At 43.6% G+C, this 17,283-nt stretch overlaps 1 protein-coding gene across 1 annotated transcript in view; it reads right to left on the bottom strand.

Moving 5' to 3' along the window:
* The window catches only part of MAMLD1 (mastermind like domain containing 1), an 81,413-nt gene that overhangs the window by 29,199 nt on the left and 34,931 nt on the right, over positions 1–17,283 (bottom strand). Inside the window, exon 2 of the mRNA XM_018070853.3 lies at positions 2,653–4,356. Within this exon, the coding sequence (XP_017926342.3) occupies positions 2,653–4,356 (1,704 nt within the window). The remainder of the gene's footprint in view (positions 1–2,652; positions 4,357–17,283) is intronic.

Below are 17,283 nucleotides of genomic sequence, written 5' to 3'. Positions count from 1 at the left end.
TTTTCCACTGGAAGGCTACTAATTCCTGAGATGAAGAAGTTGTTTCCCCTGCCTCCTGAATCTTTAACATTTTGCCTTTTAACCAAACAACTGCTCTATGCTTGAAAAGTCCTACTCATCACCTGCCTCAGGAGAGAATTGGCACTGAGGTTCTGCAAAGCTCAAATTCAGCTCTGGGTACGCTGCTGGAAAACAAACCACAGTCACCGGGGCTACTTCACTATAATGGAGTAAAACTGGTACACAGCAGGTTGGGCCCAAAATTCAGTATCAAGCTCTCAATGTAAATAAGAAATCTATTGCAGGCAAATGACAGATCCCCATGCTAGATTCCAAGAAACATAGCAAGTATCTCAGACTCTCAAAGATTCCTACCTACAATAATTTTCCCATGTAATTTTTCTTTTAATTCGGCACTCAGGATCTATTTCCTTCTATGAGATTTGCAGTGAAGTTATCAAAATCTTGCAAAATGCTCCACTCCTGAACATCCACCATCTTTCTTCGGCAGCTCAACAGACTGTAAAGCTGAAGCACTGTCATCTGGTGTGTAATTACTGTAATAAGTCTTCCCTGTAAAACGAGGGAGGCACCATAAGCTTACCTAACTAGTCTGAAAATGTAAAATGCTCATCACCTGTAATCATTGTCTTAACTGTCCTTGATCTTTACTGATAGCAGCCAGCTTAGAATAACTCTCTCTCTGACAGTGAGAATCAGCTGAAAATGCAGCATAGGCAGAGTACCAGGAAAGTTGCTGGAAGAAGGACTATTTTGGCCAATTAGAGAGAAGCTGCATGAATTTTTCTCCCCTGCCTTCCCCCTCCCCCCCCCTTTTTTTTTTTTTTTTGCTAATCAGTTATGTAGGGGGTTCAGAGGTGGTTCAAAGGCAAAGTAGGGAAAACTGGGGCATAGGAAACCTCAGGAATCCAACAGGGATATTGCAACTCCACAGACTCAGCGGTGGAGCCAAAAAAATGCTCAAAGGTTATGGACGTATGCTCAAAAGTGATCATGTTACTGTGGTTAACAACTTACTAGCCCTCACCCAAGATGCAAAAAAACATTGGAAATGTGTTTCTTCACCCACACCTGCCTCCAGAGTAAAACATCTGGTGGGGAATAATTAGTGAAGCTGCTGCACTTTGCTCCCTTTCCCTGGAATGTCCATCCATACATCTAGATCCCAAAGCAGCAAGGTCCTCTACTGTGTGAGGAACACAAACAGGGTCCTCATGCACTTAAAGCAACAAAACTGCTCCAAGTCTTTGTTTAATTAGGGCCTTGTATTGATAACCCTTTGAAGTGCAGTATAGATGCCATATTGTTACCTGTTCTACATTTGTGTAACAAATTCAGGGAGTCACCACTTCTTCCCTGCTGCCTGTTTTAAGCTGCTGTATGAAGTGAGGGAGTACAACTTGGAAGAGAGCAGAGTGGAAATGCACCTCATTGATTTACCAGCAAGAAGCTGACATTTAGTAACTACCCCTTATTTCTCATTGCTATCATAGGACAAGGTAACACCAAGTCACCTACACTGAAGAAGTCCACCTCCATAAGAACCAGTCACTTAGCGGGGAAGAAGAGTAAAGAAACCCCAGCTCTAGAGTGCATTCCCCAGCTCAGCTCTCACACGGATCCCAGCAGAGCTTCAGAGATCAGTCTCTGGTTTGCTGGGAGAGAAGTGTCTCAGTCCTTCCCAAGGAGTTGATGGAGGACCTCTGTGCACAGCTGATGGAGGACTCTGCTTACAAAGTACTGGTTCACCCTAACAAGGTCCTTGGTTTGGTGGTGAGGCTGTGTTCCCAACTGTTCTTCCCAACAAAAAGACAACTGTTTATTCCTCACACCCAGGCTGCTCTCAGACTGACTCCCCAAGCCCTTCTGTGCTCCCAAGTCCCTGTTCACAGTACATGTCTCTTATCTGGGGTAGTAGCAGAGTCACACCTCTCTGTGAGTCTCAGGGAGAAGGTGGCTGGAGAGAAACCAGGGCTGTGCCTCCCTTCTGCCAGCTGCACTTTCGCATTTACCAGCTCGATCGGTATCGCAGATCACCATGGGTGGGGAATGGCCCTCATCCAAAGCAGGGAATGGCTCCTGGCAAATGCCAGTAACAGGTATTTCAAGTCTGCCTCTTTGCTATTCGGGAGCTGTACTGTTTGACCTGCTGTCCATGAAGGACATATTTTAACTTCACTTCTCACCCCACCTGATCTTTTCTAGCCTCAGAAGCATAACACGGATATGAATTTGTTGAAGGGCACTAAGATAAAAAGAAGATATTCCCACTGAAAGGATGACAGGAAAAATGCAATGACAGTATCTCTACAGCTTATAAGTTCAATAAGAATATCACCTATACACATAAAAGAAAATTATTTTAGTGATATGAAATGTGCTTTGCCTATTAGCACAAAGTTCTCCACTGGGCTAGAAGAGACAATGCATGGAATTACAGTATATTACAACTGAAAAAAAAAAGTTACTCTGATAACACCAGAACCTTGTTATTGCCTTGTCCATATATACACTGCACACACCCCAGAAGTTTAGTGACGTCACGTTTCAAACACAAAGGAAAGTAAAAATAAAAAATAAATGACTCAATATTTTCACACAAGCCATGTAAGACAGAAGAGATGTTCTCACCTGTCTGCTCTGAGATGGCAGCGTGGCAGGCTGCATCTGTCTCTGCACCCGATGCGGCTGCATCAGCTGTCGGAACTGCTGCTGGAGAAACTGGCTGTTGTTGGTCTGCTGGGACTGCTGTGTGGCTGGAGACTGCTGCTGCTGCTGCTGCTGGAGATAGTGAATGAGAGACTGCTGTCCTTGTCCTGCTGTCAGAGGGGACATCTTTTGAGTAGCTGACTCTGAGGCAAAGTGAGACAGTGGTTTGGTGTTATTGAAAGAAAACTGGTCTTGGTTAACAGGGCTCTCATTCACCAGACCTGGCTGTAAGCTACTGGATGGCTGCTGCATAATTATGTTCATATTTTTGGTCTGGTTTGTAGTCATTGATTTAAAAAGCGAGTTCTGCATACTTGTGGGGTTGCTGGTGGGAGTGATGTTAGAGATTAATGTACCTTGAGGACTGAAAGGCTGCTGATGCAGAGCTGGGCTTGACAGCTTTTCTGGCCTGTATGGTGGAGAAGGTCCAGTACTTGTGGAGGCCATGCTGCCAACCATGTTGTTCTGTGGACTTTTAATGCTGTTGGCTGGTAAGCTGGCTGCTGTCAGGGCAGGCAGCATGGAGCTCTGTGGGCTGAAGGGCTGCTGGTTCAGAGCCGGACTGGAATGCTTGTCAGACCCATAAGGAGGAGAGGGGCCATTGGATGGGGTGCTGCTGGAAGTCATGCTTGAAAGCAGAGTGTTCTGAGGACTCTGGATGTTGTTTCCCGGTAAATTATTAGCAGGCATGCCAGACACCATGACATTTTGAGGACTGAAAGGTTGATGGTGTGGGGATGATCCTGTCCTGTAAGGCGGAGAGAGACCAGGAGGAGACATAGTTGGCCAGCTGGGAGCCTGTACTTGTTGCTTAGTACCAGACACCTGCTTGCTTGCTGCCAGCTGCTTTAGCTGCTGAGCGTGCCAGTTGGAGCTGGGCATGTTGGGCAGGGGCACTGGAAGCATTGGTGGTGGTTGGTTCTTGCTCTGAGCTGCTGTAGAGATGGGCGATGCAGCAGGTTTGTTCGAGGGAGGAACTTGGAAGTTGGCTCCAGCAGACGCTGGTCTCATCTGAGGAGATCCTCCACTGGTTGGATTGCAGCCCGGGGAAAAATCTTTGTTAGCAACATGGTTCTCCAAGTGTGAAGTCTGTGGGGAGGACTTTGGAGTGGTACTTATGCTTGGTTGAGAATGACTCAGACCAAGTGGATCTTCAGCCTTGCTGCACAAAATCTTCTCCAGATCCAGGTCATTGGGAGAAGGATCGGGCATTTTTGTCAGCTCTTCCAACAGATCTTGCAGCTCTTGGTCCACAGACTGTAAGCTGTTTCCTTTCTCGTCGTAGTGGACAATGTTGTTGGTTTGCCCTGCTATTGACCCCTTCTGATTTATTTCCGTGTTGGGTGCCACTGAAAACGGGGAGCCAATGCCACCTCCATTCATGTGATTGTTTTCCAGGAGCACCGGATGCCCCGCGACTGCCAGGGAAGAAGCGCCGTGACCGGTGGAGAACGGAGAACTTTGCATTTCTGGACACGCCACGTTGGGATTGGCACCCTGGCCCATGGCAAGGTTTACGTCATCGAGACAAAGTCTTTTACTGTCATTTGGGAAAATGACATCAGGCACGCCACTGGAGGCAGGAGAGCTGTCATCTTCCAGTTTTCTTTTAATGGATCCCTGTAACTGTGGAAATATAAAAGCAAGAAGAAAGGATCCATTATTGACCTTATTCTGATGTGTGCTGAAGTCCATACTGCAACACTGGGTTGGAGATGAAAAAAAAATCAAATCATACAATTAAAAACCCAGTCGTGTGAAGCAAACTCAATCAGGATTTAAATGGGTGCTACTTTACTGAAATCAAAAGAGTTATAGTCAGACAAAGGCTAAATCTCATGTGTTGGCCTTAAAACAGATGTTAAAGCTATAAAACACTGTCTGTCATGTGAACTGTAATAGAAGTTTTTTAAATAGTTTCTATTTCAATTAAGACATTATACTCCCTGCATAACAAACATGCCAACATTTTTATGGTAACATTTTTTAGGTCTAAGTGGCAGATCTGAATGAAACCCTGTACTGAATTTAGTGACCTTCCACCAGTGATTTGGATTAAATTCAGACCTGAGACAACTAAATTCTTTTACATTCTTTACAGGCAGAACATCTGAAATAACTGGCATACTTTCTAAACAAACCAAAACAAAACAAATTCTCAGCTATCTATCTAAACAGACTTTCCAGCTTCCTAATCACAGATGTTTTAGATTCCAGAAAGAGTAAATAACAGCTAAACTCCTTAATTTTTGTTTATTCTTCTAAGTCGAAGGCATTGTGGGCTTTGCTCCTTTGAAGGATTGCCACTCATTCATAAAAATGGATGTGTTTTCAAAACACCATTATATAAATATCTTCATCTACAAGACATGGTGGAGTTGTAAATCCACAAATCTTAGGGAAAAGAAACCTGCCTTCTACACATAAAGAAAGTGAAACTGAAAACAACACTTCTCATACTAATTCAGCATACGGCAATCTCTTCCAAATAGAATCATCCATGGCTTTCAGTTTTAACAAGCATGACCTGTATGTCACAGGATTAATTGAACATTAACATTGGTGCTTCAAGTTAAGGGAAATAAGCATTATGACCTTGTTTATCAATAGAGGGAGGCAGCATTTAGAAAAGTATCTGATCAGCAATGGGAAAACTAAAGAACAGTGGTTCCTCTAAGCCAGCTCACAGTAGAGCCTCTCTCAGCTCTGGGCTATGTTTCCCAGTGCTGCCACTCATCTGGTGCCATCAAAAAAATTCACATCTAATAAGAACTCATATCACCAGAGAAATCCCTCCCACCTAACCCCAGCATAACCAGACCCACTCTAGGGTTGTGCTGGTTATGACCAATTTCTAAATTTTACACTACTTTTTAAACACATCACAGTTTTGCCTAAATCATTCCACAACTGGCAGCAACTTTGGTGCTCTCAGACAACAGTGTCACAGGATGTGTGATGTGGAGGCTGCAGGGCACAGGGTGGGTACACCATGTGTGGCTCCTTCTGCACCGTGCACATGAAGGTCACTGTGCAAACAGCTACTGGCCACCCCTAAACTCAGCCTGTCTTCAGGCAATCGCCCACAAATGTATATTGTTCTGACCTGGGAACATGGGAGAGCTGCCTGGTGGCTCACTCAGCTGAACTCACACCAGTGCCCTCTCATCACTCATTTCTAACTTGGTGGGCAGAGGGACCATGACGGATTTGTGCCTACAGTTGCTTAGGCTGTAGATGCAGTTTGGGGTTAGTATTGGACATTGTCATGCTGGTATCCAGCTTACACAGACATTTGAAGGAGAGTGAAAGAATATATTTGTTCATGACCATCGTGGTAAGTCTGCAGATTACTGATCAGCTTTTAGGAGGAGTTCATCTACCCTCCACCAACAGACACAGCAGCTTTGGCATTAGGGCAGAGCCCTTTTCACATGGTTATTTTCCCTTTACTCCCTAAGAGTTATCCCTTATGGAGTTGCTTTGACATGGGCTGTGCTCAAAAAACACTGGAGAGTTGATCCCAGTGCCTCTTTGGGCAGCAGTGCTGGGCAGGGTTGGGATCCCTGCTTTCTCTGGGAGAGACTGTCCCTGCACCACAGCCAGACACTGCTGAACCGTCAGCCATTTGCTTACTCCTCTGGGTTGATGAGGCCAAAATTTGCTTAGCTTTAGGAAATGGAACGAGGCCTAACTCTTCTCCCAAGTATTAGTCTAATGATGGATGAAATTGTTTTCCTTCATTTTCTTTGCTAAAACTAAGCCAGGGTTGCATGTTTCAACAGATGTTGCCCTGCGTAGGCTGAAACATGTTGGTAGAGCATAACTACATATATTTAAAACCCAGACATGTATAGAGAATCTTTACAGGGGCTTCACACATCCAAAACAAACACAGTGCATTCCCAAGTTGCACCCTGGGAACCTTAAGGCAGGAAGTGGTGGGGGATCTCCCACCCTTGGCCAGCTGACATGTTGGCATGCATGTCCTTGCCAGCTCTTCCTTTGCCATAGGACATTCCTGTGCTCTGAGTTACTGGGGAAAAATGTGGGCTTTCTAAACACTCTGAAAAATAGTTTTTTAACTGTTGCACTGGGGAATAAATGTGATGGGAAAACAAAACTCCATTTCCCCAAGACTATTACTAGATATAAACAGATAAAATAAGGCCATAGCTTTCAGATGGCATGGGCATTCCAAAACTGGGATAGGACTTTTAAATAGGATGCTGTTGCTTAGCCCTCCTGAGAAGCCTGGCTGTAAGAGAGGGAGTGAAATTCATTGAGTGTCATGTTCTCTTGAAAATCAAGACTCCTGTTTCCCAGGTGAGTATTTGTAGAAGGACCATAAAATCCAGAAGACCAATTTCTCCCAGTGCAGGCAGATATAACTCCACAGAATTTAGTAGCACTGCTTTGCTTAAGATAGATTTGACTACAGACCCAACTTGAGAGAAAAAGATAACTCTCCTTAAAGCAACTAAACAAATCACAGAATAATTTTGGTTAGAAGGGACACCTGGGTGCCATCAGCCCTCTGCTTCAAGCACATCACCAATGAAAAAAAACAGATGACAGTATTTCACCAGGCACTTAAGTATGAAGTATCCACTACATGCAGAAATCCCTCCTTGGGCTGGCTAAGAGGTTGGTTTCAGCGTTCCCCACGGATCCCCAGGTGGTTGTTACTCCCACACAGCACTCTCTGGGCTGGTGCTGGCTCTGAGGAGCCAGCAGTTTCCTGCCCAGCTCCCAGTGACTGCTCCCCATGCACGTGCTGCTGTGGCAGCCCTGACCAGTGCAGGGGACAGCAACACAGTTCCATGTTACTGGGACACAGCCTGGCTCAGACATGCCAACCACAACAGTGGCAGGAGAGCATCACCAAGGCACTACAACTTTTAGGACCAGGAGCTCCTGACCTCACTAACTCAAGAAGCTGCTTGTTGCAGAATGTTCAGGCAGTATTCCCAGACAATTCAAGACCACCTCTTTAAAGCCTATCTTTTTGTAAACTCTTCCCTTACCAAAAACATTTTTACTATCCATTTTCTTCATCTGGCCTGAGATTCCACAGGAAGGAGCCAATTTATTCCAACCCTTTCTCCTTTTTTTTTCCAAGAGGGCTTACACAATTTGACAAAATCAACAGAAAGGAGAAGAGCACCAAAATATGTTCTTCCCCTTTCTCTGCTGATTAGTATATTGGGCAGCTGTGTTTCAAACTGAATACCTGAGAAGTGAAGAGAAATATTTTAGAAATGCATCACACACACACACACTCCTAAGCTGGCTTGAGGCTGCCTATAGCTCTGTATGGGAAAGCTTCATTCAGATGTGCAAGCAAGGACAAAGCAGACAAGCAACAAAGGGGCTCTTGCGACCTTGTCAAAATGCATTAAAATGCACTGGCATGCACAAGCCAACTTCTGTTTGGGAATACCTGGGAAACAAAGGCAGGCCCTCCGATTCGGGGAATATCCGATTATGAGTTCTCCATTATCTCAGGTTTGCTTTTAGAAGTGAAGAGTGCCACGATCCCAGCACCACTGTCCTCTCTAAACCAGCAGGCTGTCTTTCTGGGAAAGACCCGAGTCACACAGGAGTAGCCCTGTTAGCTCGCAGTGGCAGCACAACCAGAATAAATAATAACTGTTTACGCTGCTCTGTCCACGGAAGCTGTACAGCTGTGGTTACAAACAGCTAATTTGTCACATGCTCCCAGTCCACACAGAACTGATTCCCTCCATGTGGGCAGAGTGCTCCACAGGCTCCTCTTGTGCAAGGAGGGAAAGGCAGACCTGGCAAGAGAAACCAGTCCTTGGCTGTGCCCTGCCCACTCGGGTGACCTTGGGCTTCAGGCACCTTCCACACTCAGGAGGTGGTGCTGGCCTTGAGTAACTTACTATTACTCAACAAAGGGAGAAAGGAAGGTGGGAAGTGACAAAAACTGAAGCAGAGAGAAAAAATGGTTAATAAATACCCACTGTGGTGGTTCCATTGGATTTTAACAACCAACCAAAGGGGCACCTCTGGACTGGTTCCCTGCCTGGCCAGCACTCAGCCTTCCTCCTCTCTTAATACATCAGCTGTCCTCAGCTGCCACCCCAGCTCTCCCTGTGATCCAGGCTGCCCCATGGCCCTCCTGCCAGCCCTGTTAATTCTCCACCTGTCACTCACACCTTCACCTGCAGGTGGGAATTGAGGAGAAAGGAGCAACCGCATCCTGCACCAGAGAGTCTCACTTCTCCAGCCTCATAATGACCCCCCCTTCCACCAGAAGATTCATATTTAGGTCAAGATAATGCAGAAATGAGAGAGGAAAAATGTTAGGCAAGGTATTTCTGTGTCTCTTCCTGGTGCCTGCAGCCTGTCAGCGAGTCAAGCCTTGATTTACAGCGACCGCAAGGTGCTGACTATTGATCTGCACCACCCCACCCCACTCATTGCCATGGACAGATCCGACCTACAGCAGTGATTCCCACACCTACGCAGCCACTCCAAGTGAGAACTGAGACCAGGGGGATGCTGCCATCCACATCCCCCCTCAGCAGCTGGTCCACCTGCCCCTTGTCCGGTACCCAGCATCACTGCTGCAGACTCTCCTGATTTAATAAATCAAATTTTATGGATCCATGACTGGGATATCCAGAATGGGAATCAGATAACCTTCTTTCACTAGCAATCTCAAGACTCCTGTAACTCTTGGGAAACCCCAGGTGTTGGCTTTTTTGTTTACTTGATTGAAGAAAAGAGAGAAATGATGGTAAAAGGAGACGAGGTAGGTGGAGAAAACATCCATCTCACCACAGATCCTGGGATTCCTAATGTGGTGGCAGCTTTGCCTTTCAGAGTAAAACACCTGGGAAATCCAGGTCACCAACAGGCTGCTAAGATCTGACATATCTGAATTATTTTGACAGAGAGAGCACGTTTAATTTTTGGTGGAAGGGCTGAGGAAGGCAAAAGCCTGAGATGAGCAGAAGTCTTCTTTTTTTCCCCAGTATTTTCTCAAGGCATATTGCAAACTGTTTTTACTCTCCGCAAAGTATAAAACCTGAGTCTAAGGTTTGCTCAACTGAACTGACCAGAGAATCTATCACTCTCTGTCTCTTTCAAACACTAGACACTGCCAAAACTGGAAGTATGTATTTGCCAGAGGCAAACTGTTTGCAGCATTCAGCGATCAAGACTTCTGCCTCTGTGGCTTCAACAAGCTTCAGCGAGACCTATCTGCCCATCAGTCCAAAATGTTTCTATCTGTTCTGACAAAAACAGTCATGCAATGAGAAAATGGAACTGGCAATTTTCCACATAAAACAAGAAAACTTCACAATTTTTTCTCCCGTGCCTTAAATTCACAGTTTGGAAAGTTTTGTGCTCTCTATTGCTCATTTATCCACACTCTAGATAGATTTTAGTGTCCTACTAATCTTTGAGGACAGTTTGTGAAAAAGAGGTGAGAATGTGCCTGTGTGTTTGAAGGCTGGAAAGTGGATCTGATATAATATTACCTCTTAAACGGCAGCAGTTCCTTGCAGACGTGCTGTGTTGGGTAACAGGCTGGCTTGCACATGAACAGCAAAGCCCAAACGCTTATGGGCAATGATCCCATTCCACTACAGCAGGACCTGGCACTGCAATAAGTGCATTTAGCACATCTGCAAGTTTCTGCTCCTGCATGCTGGCTGCAGTTTGGTAACAGACACTCACATTATATACCTGAATCTGAGAAAAAATGCCTCCTGCCGACCAGTGAGCAGCCAAAGCAGTACCTAACCAGGAGGAACATAAACTGCGCTTTATCGAAGTCACATCTCAGTCTACAAGGAGAACTCAAGGAGGCTCAAGCAATTAAAACTACCATTCACTTTCTCCACACCAAGATTAAACATAAGCTAAAATCACATTCTTCCTACTGCTTTAGGCTGTTTGACCCTTCTGATTTCAAGCAATTTCAGCATGGATGGACATAAAGTTGTCATTTCACATTGTCAGGAAAGAGATCACACTGTGATTCCAAGCTACCAGAGACGTGTTTCAGTGTGCTTATAAAAAACAATTCCCCAGTTCCTCAGCTAAGGAGTGCTAGAGCAGAGTCCGCTTTGGGGGTTGTTGGGTACTTTTAGGCTGGAAAGGTGGCAGATCCATTTATAATGAGGTGTGGTGGTGGAGAAAGGATTACGAATAGGGAAAATTCACAGGGTGGATTTCCTTCTATTCATCATGCTCACAGAAACAGGCAACTGGAAGGGAGGATGTAGGAAGAGGAACCGGGGATGTAAGCAGTCACTTTAACCATGAAAGGACATTGGTTCTTAGTTAGCTTGTATGCATTATGTGGATTATTTTTACCTGACACTAGAGCTTCTCCCAATTTCTAATTTACAGTGGCAATATGAAATCTGCCATCCTTAAAACAAATATATTAAAAAGGATTCAAAACTGCTACTTAAGCTGTGCACACATAAAACACCTCCTAAACACTGCTGCTGCATTAGTAGAATTTGATCTCCCATCAGCACACATCAGTTGACTTGATAGGAGTGTGCTGTGATCCTTTGCCCCATTACTGTCACCACTCATTGAGATCTTCTCCAGTTATTCCCTCAGTAAATCAGGGACCTCAAGCTGTGTTAAAAGAGGAAAAAAGAAAACAAGGTGTGTGCTTTGCCTTAATAAATTCCACACTCCCTGTTGTGAGTGCAAAGCTGTAGGAACCAGCAGAGCTGTGTGCACCACCGGGGTCTGGGCTGACAGACGCACCTCGTGTGTGTCACCAGAGACCACGACACGGGGTTTTGCTCCCTTGCACAGTGGCTCCAGAGCTATGATCAATCCCCTTTCCCTGTGACACTCCTGCAGTACAACAGGTCTCTTGTTTGACTGTTAAATCTATGTGAACTTCTAAAAGGTGACTGCAGACCTGGACGTTCAGCTGGTAAGCACAAAAATCCCGAAGATCAAACGTCATGACTATACAAAACCAGAACTGAATTGTGATCTTACAATAAGTTAAACCACAAAAACTAACAGGAAATTCAACCTGGACTACTATGAGCCTAAGGTAAATTTCTAAAATTTCTAAATTTTTACAAAAAATTAAAGGGAAGAAAATACTTTTTCATACTGATTTGTGTGAATGCAATTATGCTCATAATGACAGACATATGTGTGATCTATATCCTGCTTTAAACTGGAACAACTGACAGGCTACAGAGCAGCAAGTTTGTGAACAAGCTTTTTCTAAATACCCTTTTGTAAAATTACAGGAAACATCACTAATGTTCGCATGAAGAGATCAGTGTAGAACCAGTGCCAAGGAGAAAAAAGACACAGCCAAGAATATACCTATTTTGCCATCCCACACAAGCCAGCTGCATGCAAGAGACCAAGTAACATTCACTGTAAAGAAAAAAAAAAACAAACCAGCAGCATTGCTACTTTTCAGGTCAGACAGAATCACCAGACTCATTTCGGAGGCACAAACAGAGATCTGCCCTATCAAAACAAATGTTCAGAGACTTCCCATCTTGTCTTTCCTTAGCAATTCGTCTGCTTTCAGTATTAATGGCACTGCTAAAATGGAAATTTTTCCAGGAGAAAAATTGCTGTTGACAAATGGATCTGGAGGAACAGGACTACTGCTTGCTCCTGTGTTGTGCTGCTAGCAGGAGATCTCTGTACAGATGCCTCGCAATTAGTCATCTGAAGACTTACAGCAATCACGTCACACATATTGTTTGGCTGTAACTTCCACGTTCCATTTAATGACAAGTGTTATTAACTAGACAGCTGAAGACAGAACAAGTTCTCTGCCTCTTGGTTTTAAGCTGTAGTGCAAGAGCATTTCTTTCCTATCTGGCTATAAATCAAGATCAATCCTAGACTCAACGCCTTTCTATCAGTATTACCTCATCTTACCTCAGTTTTAATACCAGCAGTATTGTTTTATATCTTTTTTATAGTCCATTAATTTCAAAGTCCTGTGGAACACTTTGCAGTAATTTTGTAGACTACATTAATTTCTCATGGCAATAGCCAGGCTGGAGAATTGCAGCTCCTCTCCACTAAGCAAAAAGTGATGTTTTTGCTACTTGGGTCTCCCAGGATTTGTAACATATTTTTCTCTTCTCTTTTTCATCCCCTAACACTGGCACAGTTATGTAATGACCACAAGTAGAAGAAACAGGCTGTACATGTTCCTAAATTATAAGGTAAGTTTACCATTTACTAGATAACCAGATAAAACCCGGTTTGACTCTTTTTTTCTCTGCTACATATTGCATTACTTTTTAAAATCTCAGAAGACTTACTCCTGCAGTTTTACCAAACTACTGGTGCCATTTTGTCAAAAGGTATGGTTGGGGAATTAACAGCCTGGAGGCAAAGCTTCCAATTAGGTCAAAACTAGGCACAAAAAGCTCTGAAATTCACAGAACAGTAAGAAACAATGGGATTTCAGTCAGAAAAAAAAGGGTATTTTTGTTCCAACAGCTGAAGTACTCACTCTCCCAAAGAATAATAGGTCCAGCCTCCCCTGTGTGGCTGCACCTGAATGCTACCACCAGTCTCCTTACAACTGCCAGCCTAGTGCCCTCCTGCCGACTGTCTGTACTGGAAAGAGATGCCTTACTGCATCCAGAGCTCTCCTCTAGGCTTGGTGGGGACCTAAACATTTAAAAGAGCAGTTTGAGGCTTCTCATAAGTGGTATCAGAAACTGGAACACAACTTTAAGATGGATGGGAGAAATGTGCAAGAAAAGGAAATGTCCCAAAGCTCCTCTCCTGCCCTTTGTAGCCTCCTGGATGTTCCTCTGCCTTTCAGAAAATGAAACAATAAACAGGATATTGATTAATACAAAACCAAAAAACCAAGCCTCACTTAGAGAAAAAATATGAATCTAGTGAGTGACCCACTAGGTGTAGAGAGAAGTCTTCATACAGATAGAAGCAGAAATGTTTTGTAAAGCAGAAGAGTGAATATTTAATTTGTTTCTCCCTACTTCATTTTATCCCACCACTTTCATCTCTATCTACCTAGCACCTCCACAATTCTCAGTGTGTATCAACTGGAATAGGAACATTGTTCATTGGCAACATGGTGTTTGTACACACCTTTCCTCCTGGACCAGCACACAGCTCTGGCTCCTGTTACATGCTCTTTGAACAGTAACTGTTACTTACCCAGGGGCCTTTAAGGGGATTCTGCACATCAGTGGTACTAAAAACCCCAAGCCAAACACAGGCTGCTCCCTGACGCCTTCATCCTGTATAAAGCCATTGAAATCCTGGCCTCAATGAAATAAATGGACTTGATGATTTTGGGTCTTTTTCAACCTAAATGATTCCATAAATATTTTGGGACAGTGACTTCATCAGGGATGAGAGTTCACTCTTTGTTCATTTGTTATTATTAACTAAAGGAGTGAATTAAAAAATGTACAGGAGTTGGAGAAATTCTCTCTAGCAGAATATGCAATGCCTAAGTTACTTGAGTTTTAACCAGAGAACCTCTCCACTTGCTATAGATACCAGTTCCCCTCTCTCCCAGAAGCAATGTTAATCACACATTCATCACTGCAAATTGACAACATAAATGCTGACTTGTGCAAACAATGTTAGAGAAAATAGTGTTCTTGCTGCAGAAGTGAATTACACAGCCTTTTAAGCTTTCTACACTTCTCAGTTTTTATGTAAACTCTAATTTCTAAGGCTTTTGTTCTGCCTTGAAAGGTCACACAGTTGAAAGCTATGAAGCATAGCATGTGTTCCCACCGATATTAAAATACTGTTTACTAAATCATGCATATAAATGTAAAGAAGAAACTGTTTGCAACCTACTGTGTTAATAAGAGATGATTTATCAGACAACATGGTTCCAAGTATCAACATGTGGAATGTAAAGATCTGATCTCAATCACACAATGTGATTTTTTTTTGGCTGTTTTTTGAAGCAAAGTGTCTGCATTGCACTGCAATCACACTGACTTCTGATGACACTGTATTTGACTGATTAAACTCTTAATCGTGCCAATGCTTAACTTCAGGAATACAAGTGGTCTTTTTAGATTCAAGCATATGATTGCACATTTGCAAGATCAGGATTTCATTTGCATATTCAAATTGCAAAACTGCATCTTCCCTTTGTCTGTGTAAGGCCAACTATAGCGCTCCAAATGCTAAACAACCACCGTAGAGTTGGACAATATTTTTAGCATCTCTGTGGTGCGCTTCTATCTTTAGCTGCTGTGTTCGCAAACAATCCCACAGGACACTGCATAGCTAACATAGCTCGGGCTCTTCACCACATTCCAACTTTTCTCCCAAAACATGGTGAAAGTGGACTATAAAACTCGTCAGTTCAAGACCTGCCAAAGTTTCCTTCAATGCACGGTCTCGAGCAGAGCAGAACTATATCGAAGTACTAAAACAACAAAACCTCAGAACATGCTACTCTGGCATGGTGATGGAGCTTGCTGTGACTTCCTCCAGGGAAAATACAGCTCTACACTCTGAGTTTGCACTGTGCAGATAAATCAAGTAGGACAGCGAAGGATTTCTGCATGTTGTTTCCTAGCAGGATGTGCCCGCGAGTTCATGGCAAATTTCTGGTCAAAGCTTAACCCTGCAAGAGAAGTTAATAATTGAACTTGCCAAATCATCACAATTTCTAAACCCAACTGCGCCTTGTTTTTACAAAGGGGCATATTAAACCAGTGAGCCATTTTATTAGACTCATGCTCATGTAACAAAAACATGTGTTAGCTCTTGAGTGCCAAGTACCATCCTGGAGGGTTACCAATCCCTGATACAGATTTTGTAGCCAGACTGCAGTTATCTGTCATAACAGAGGAGGTAGTTTGGAATACACAGGATGAAGCACGCTGCTCGGTTTGGGAATATTTTATGTGGTCCTGGTCTCTGTAAAACTCTAGGAAGATGTACAGCAGAGGGGCAAAAACAGCCTTGAAACTTACTGCTGGCTGTAGTGGGTCTATCTTACGCAAGCCTCCTGGATGGCTGGAGCTTGTTCCTTCACTCCCTAGAGGAACTTTTGCAATGGCTGCAGCACCCCCAGTTCTGCTGTAGCAGCTGGGTCAAGTCTGAGTGCATAGGAAATGCTTTCAGTGTCATCTGCATGAGGCATTTCAGAACTGCAGGTTACCACAAAGAGAGAAAACACTCATCGTGGGAATGGCAGCATTAATCAGATGATTGACCTTCGAAGCTTTGAATATGAAATGCTTTCCACACCGAGCTGGAGCTGCACATGGAGACAATATCTTGATTTACAGAGGAAGTACTGATAGAATCCTATATATCCTGTTAATGGTGAAGGGAAGGGAATCACGTAAAGGAACTATTTTTTTTCATTAAGTGCCTTAGCTGAGGTTTGCAGATGAGCCTAGACACTTGGCTCTAATTTAATTTCTAGGCGACAAGATAACCTGAAAACCTTAGAAAACCTTAGACCTTGTGAGTGCTTCACAAATGGGCTCCTCATTTCCACATTTCACTTATCTTCTCTCTCATTACTATGTGCTATCAAACACCTGTTATTAAAACTCTTTAAATGATGATGGGACTTTCCAAACAAACTGTGTTCATTAGTTCCTCTACCCTGCCACAGGTATGGCCATGTCTGGGAGGTGTGAGCACTGGGGAAACAGCATCAGGGCAAGGCTGAGATGCACAGGAGGCAGTGGCCAGGCAGCAACACACACTGTGCACTATGTCTGCAATATTCATCTGCATTTCTTCTTTTTTTTTGGTCAGAGTTATTTTTCCCTTGTAAGCATAGCACATGTTCAATCAAGAGCATCACAGTTATCTGTCCAAAGTGTTCACATTACATAACCTGAGCATCAGGTTAAGAAAAAAGAAAAAAACCTGCAGACACTTTGTGGTTTTGTTTGTTCATTTGTGGTTTTGTTTGTTCATTTTTGTTTGTTTGTTTGTTTGTTTGTTTGTTTTGTTTTCTTTTTTTCCCCCCCTGAGCCCTTTCTTAAAGTACTTAAACTTTCAAATGAGTAGGGGCTTTTCCTCCACCCAGAGTACAAGGTTGACATCCTAGGGTATGGTCCTCATCCCAGTAAGGGTTCCTTAACTGGGAACTGTGGGTTGCAAGACTTAGCCTTTGCTAAGAAACAACAGTATTACAGGAAAACTCACGTATGCTTTTGAACATCAACAGTAAATCACCCTTCCATTTTCTAATACAGACACGGTGTCTGGAGTTGAGCAAACAGATTCTTGAAAGGTCAGAGCACTTAAACTGTACATATCTAGTTTAGGATGAAAAAACCTGTTGCTGCCTTTTAGTTATGACATTTCAGTTTACCCACAAGAATTACTCTACTTCCCCTAAAAGTTTTCAAGCCCAAGAACATGCTCTTCTTCCAGTGTTGGAAAGTAAAGGCAAAACTCTTTTTCTATATTAATTTATCACAGCTGTCACTGAATCCAGTGACTTCTTGAGAATTTTCTCATTCCTCCCCAAAGGGCTTCAGCCACCCACAGCCACAGAAATGGGGATGTCCTGTCTGCCTT

Source organism: Manacus vitellinus, unplaced genomic scaffold (genome assembly GCF_001715985.3).
Source record: "Manacus vitellinus isolate BGI_N305 unplaced genomic scaffold, ASM171598v3 scaffold_19_pilon, whole genome shotgun sequence".
NCBI classification, from domain to species: Eukaryota; Metazoa; Chordata; class Aves; order Passeriformes; family Pipridae; genus Manacus; species Manacus vitellinus.
This window is presented reverse-complemented; position numbering and strand designations above follow the sequence as displayed.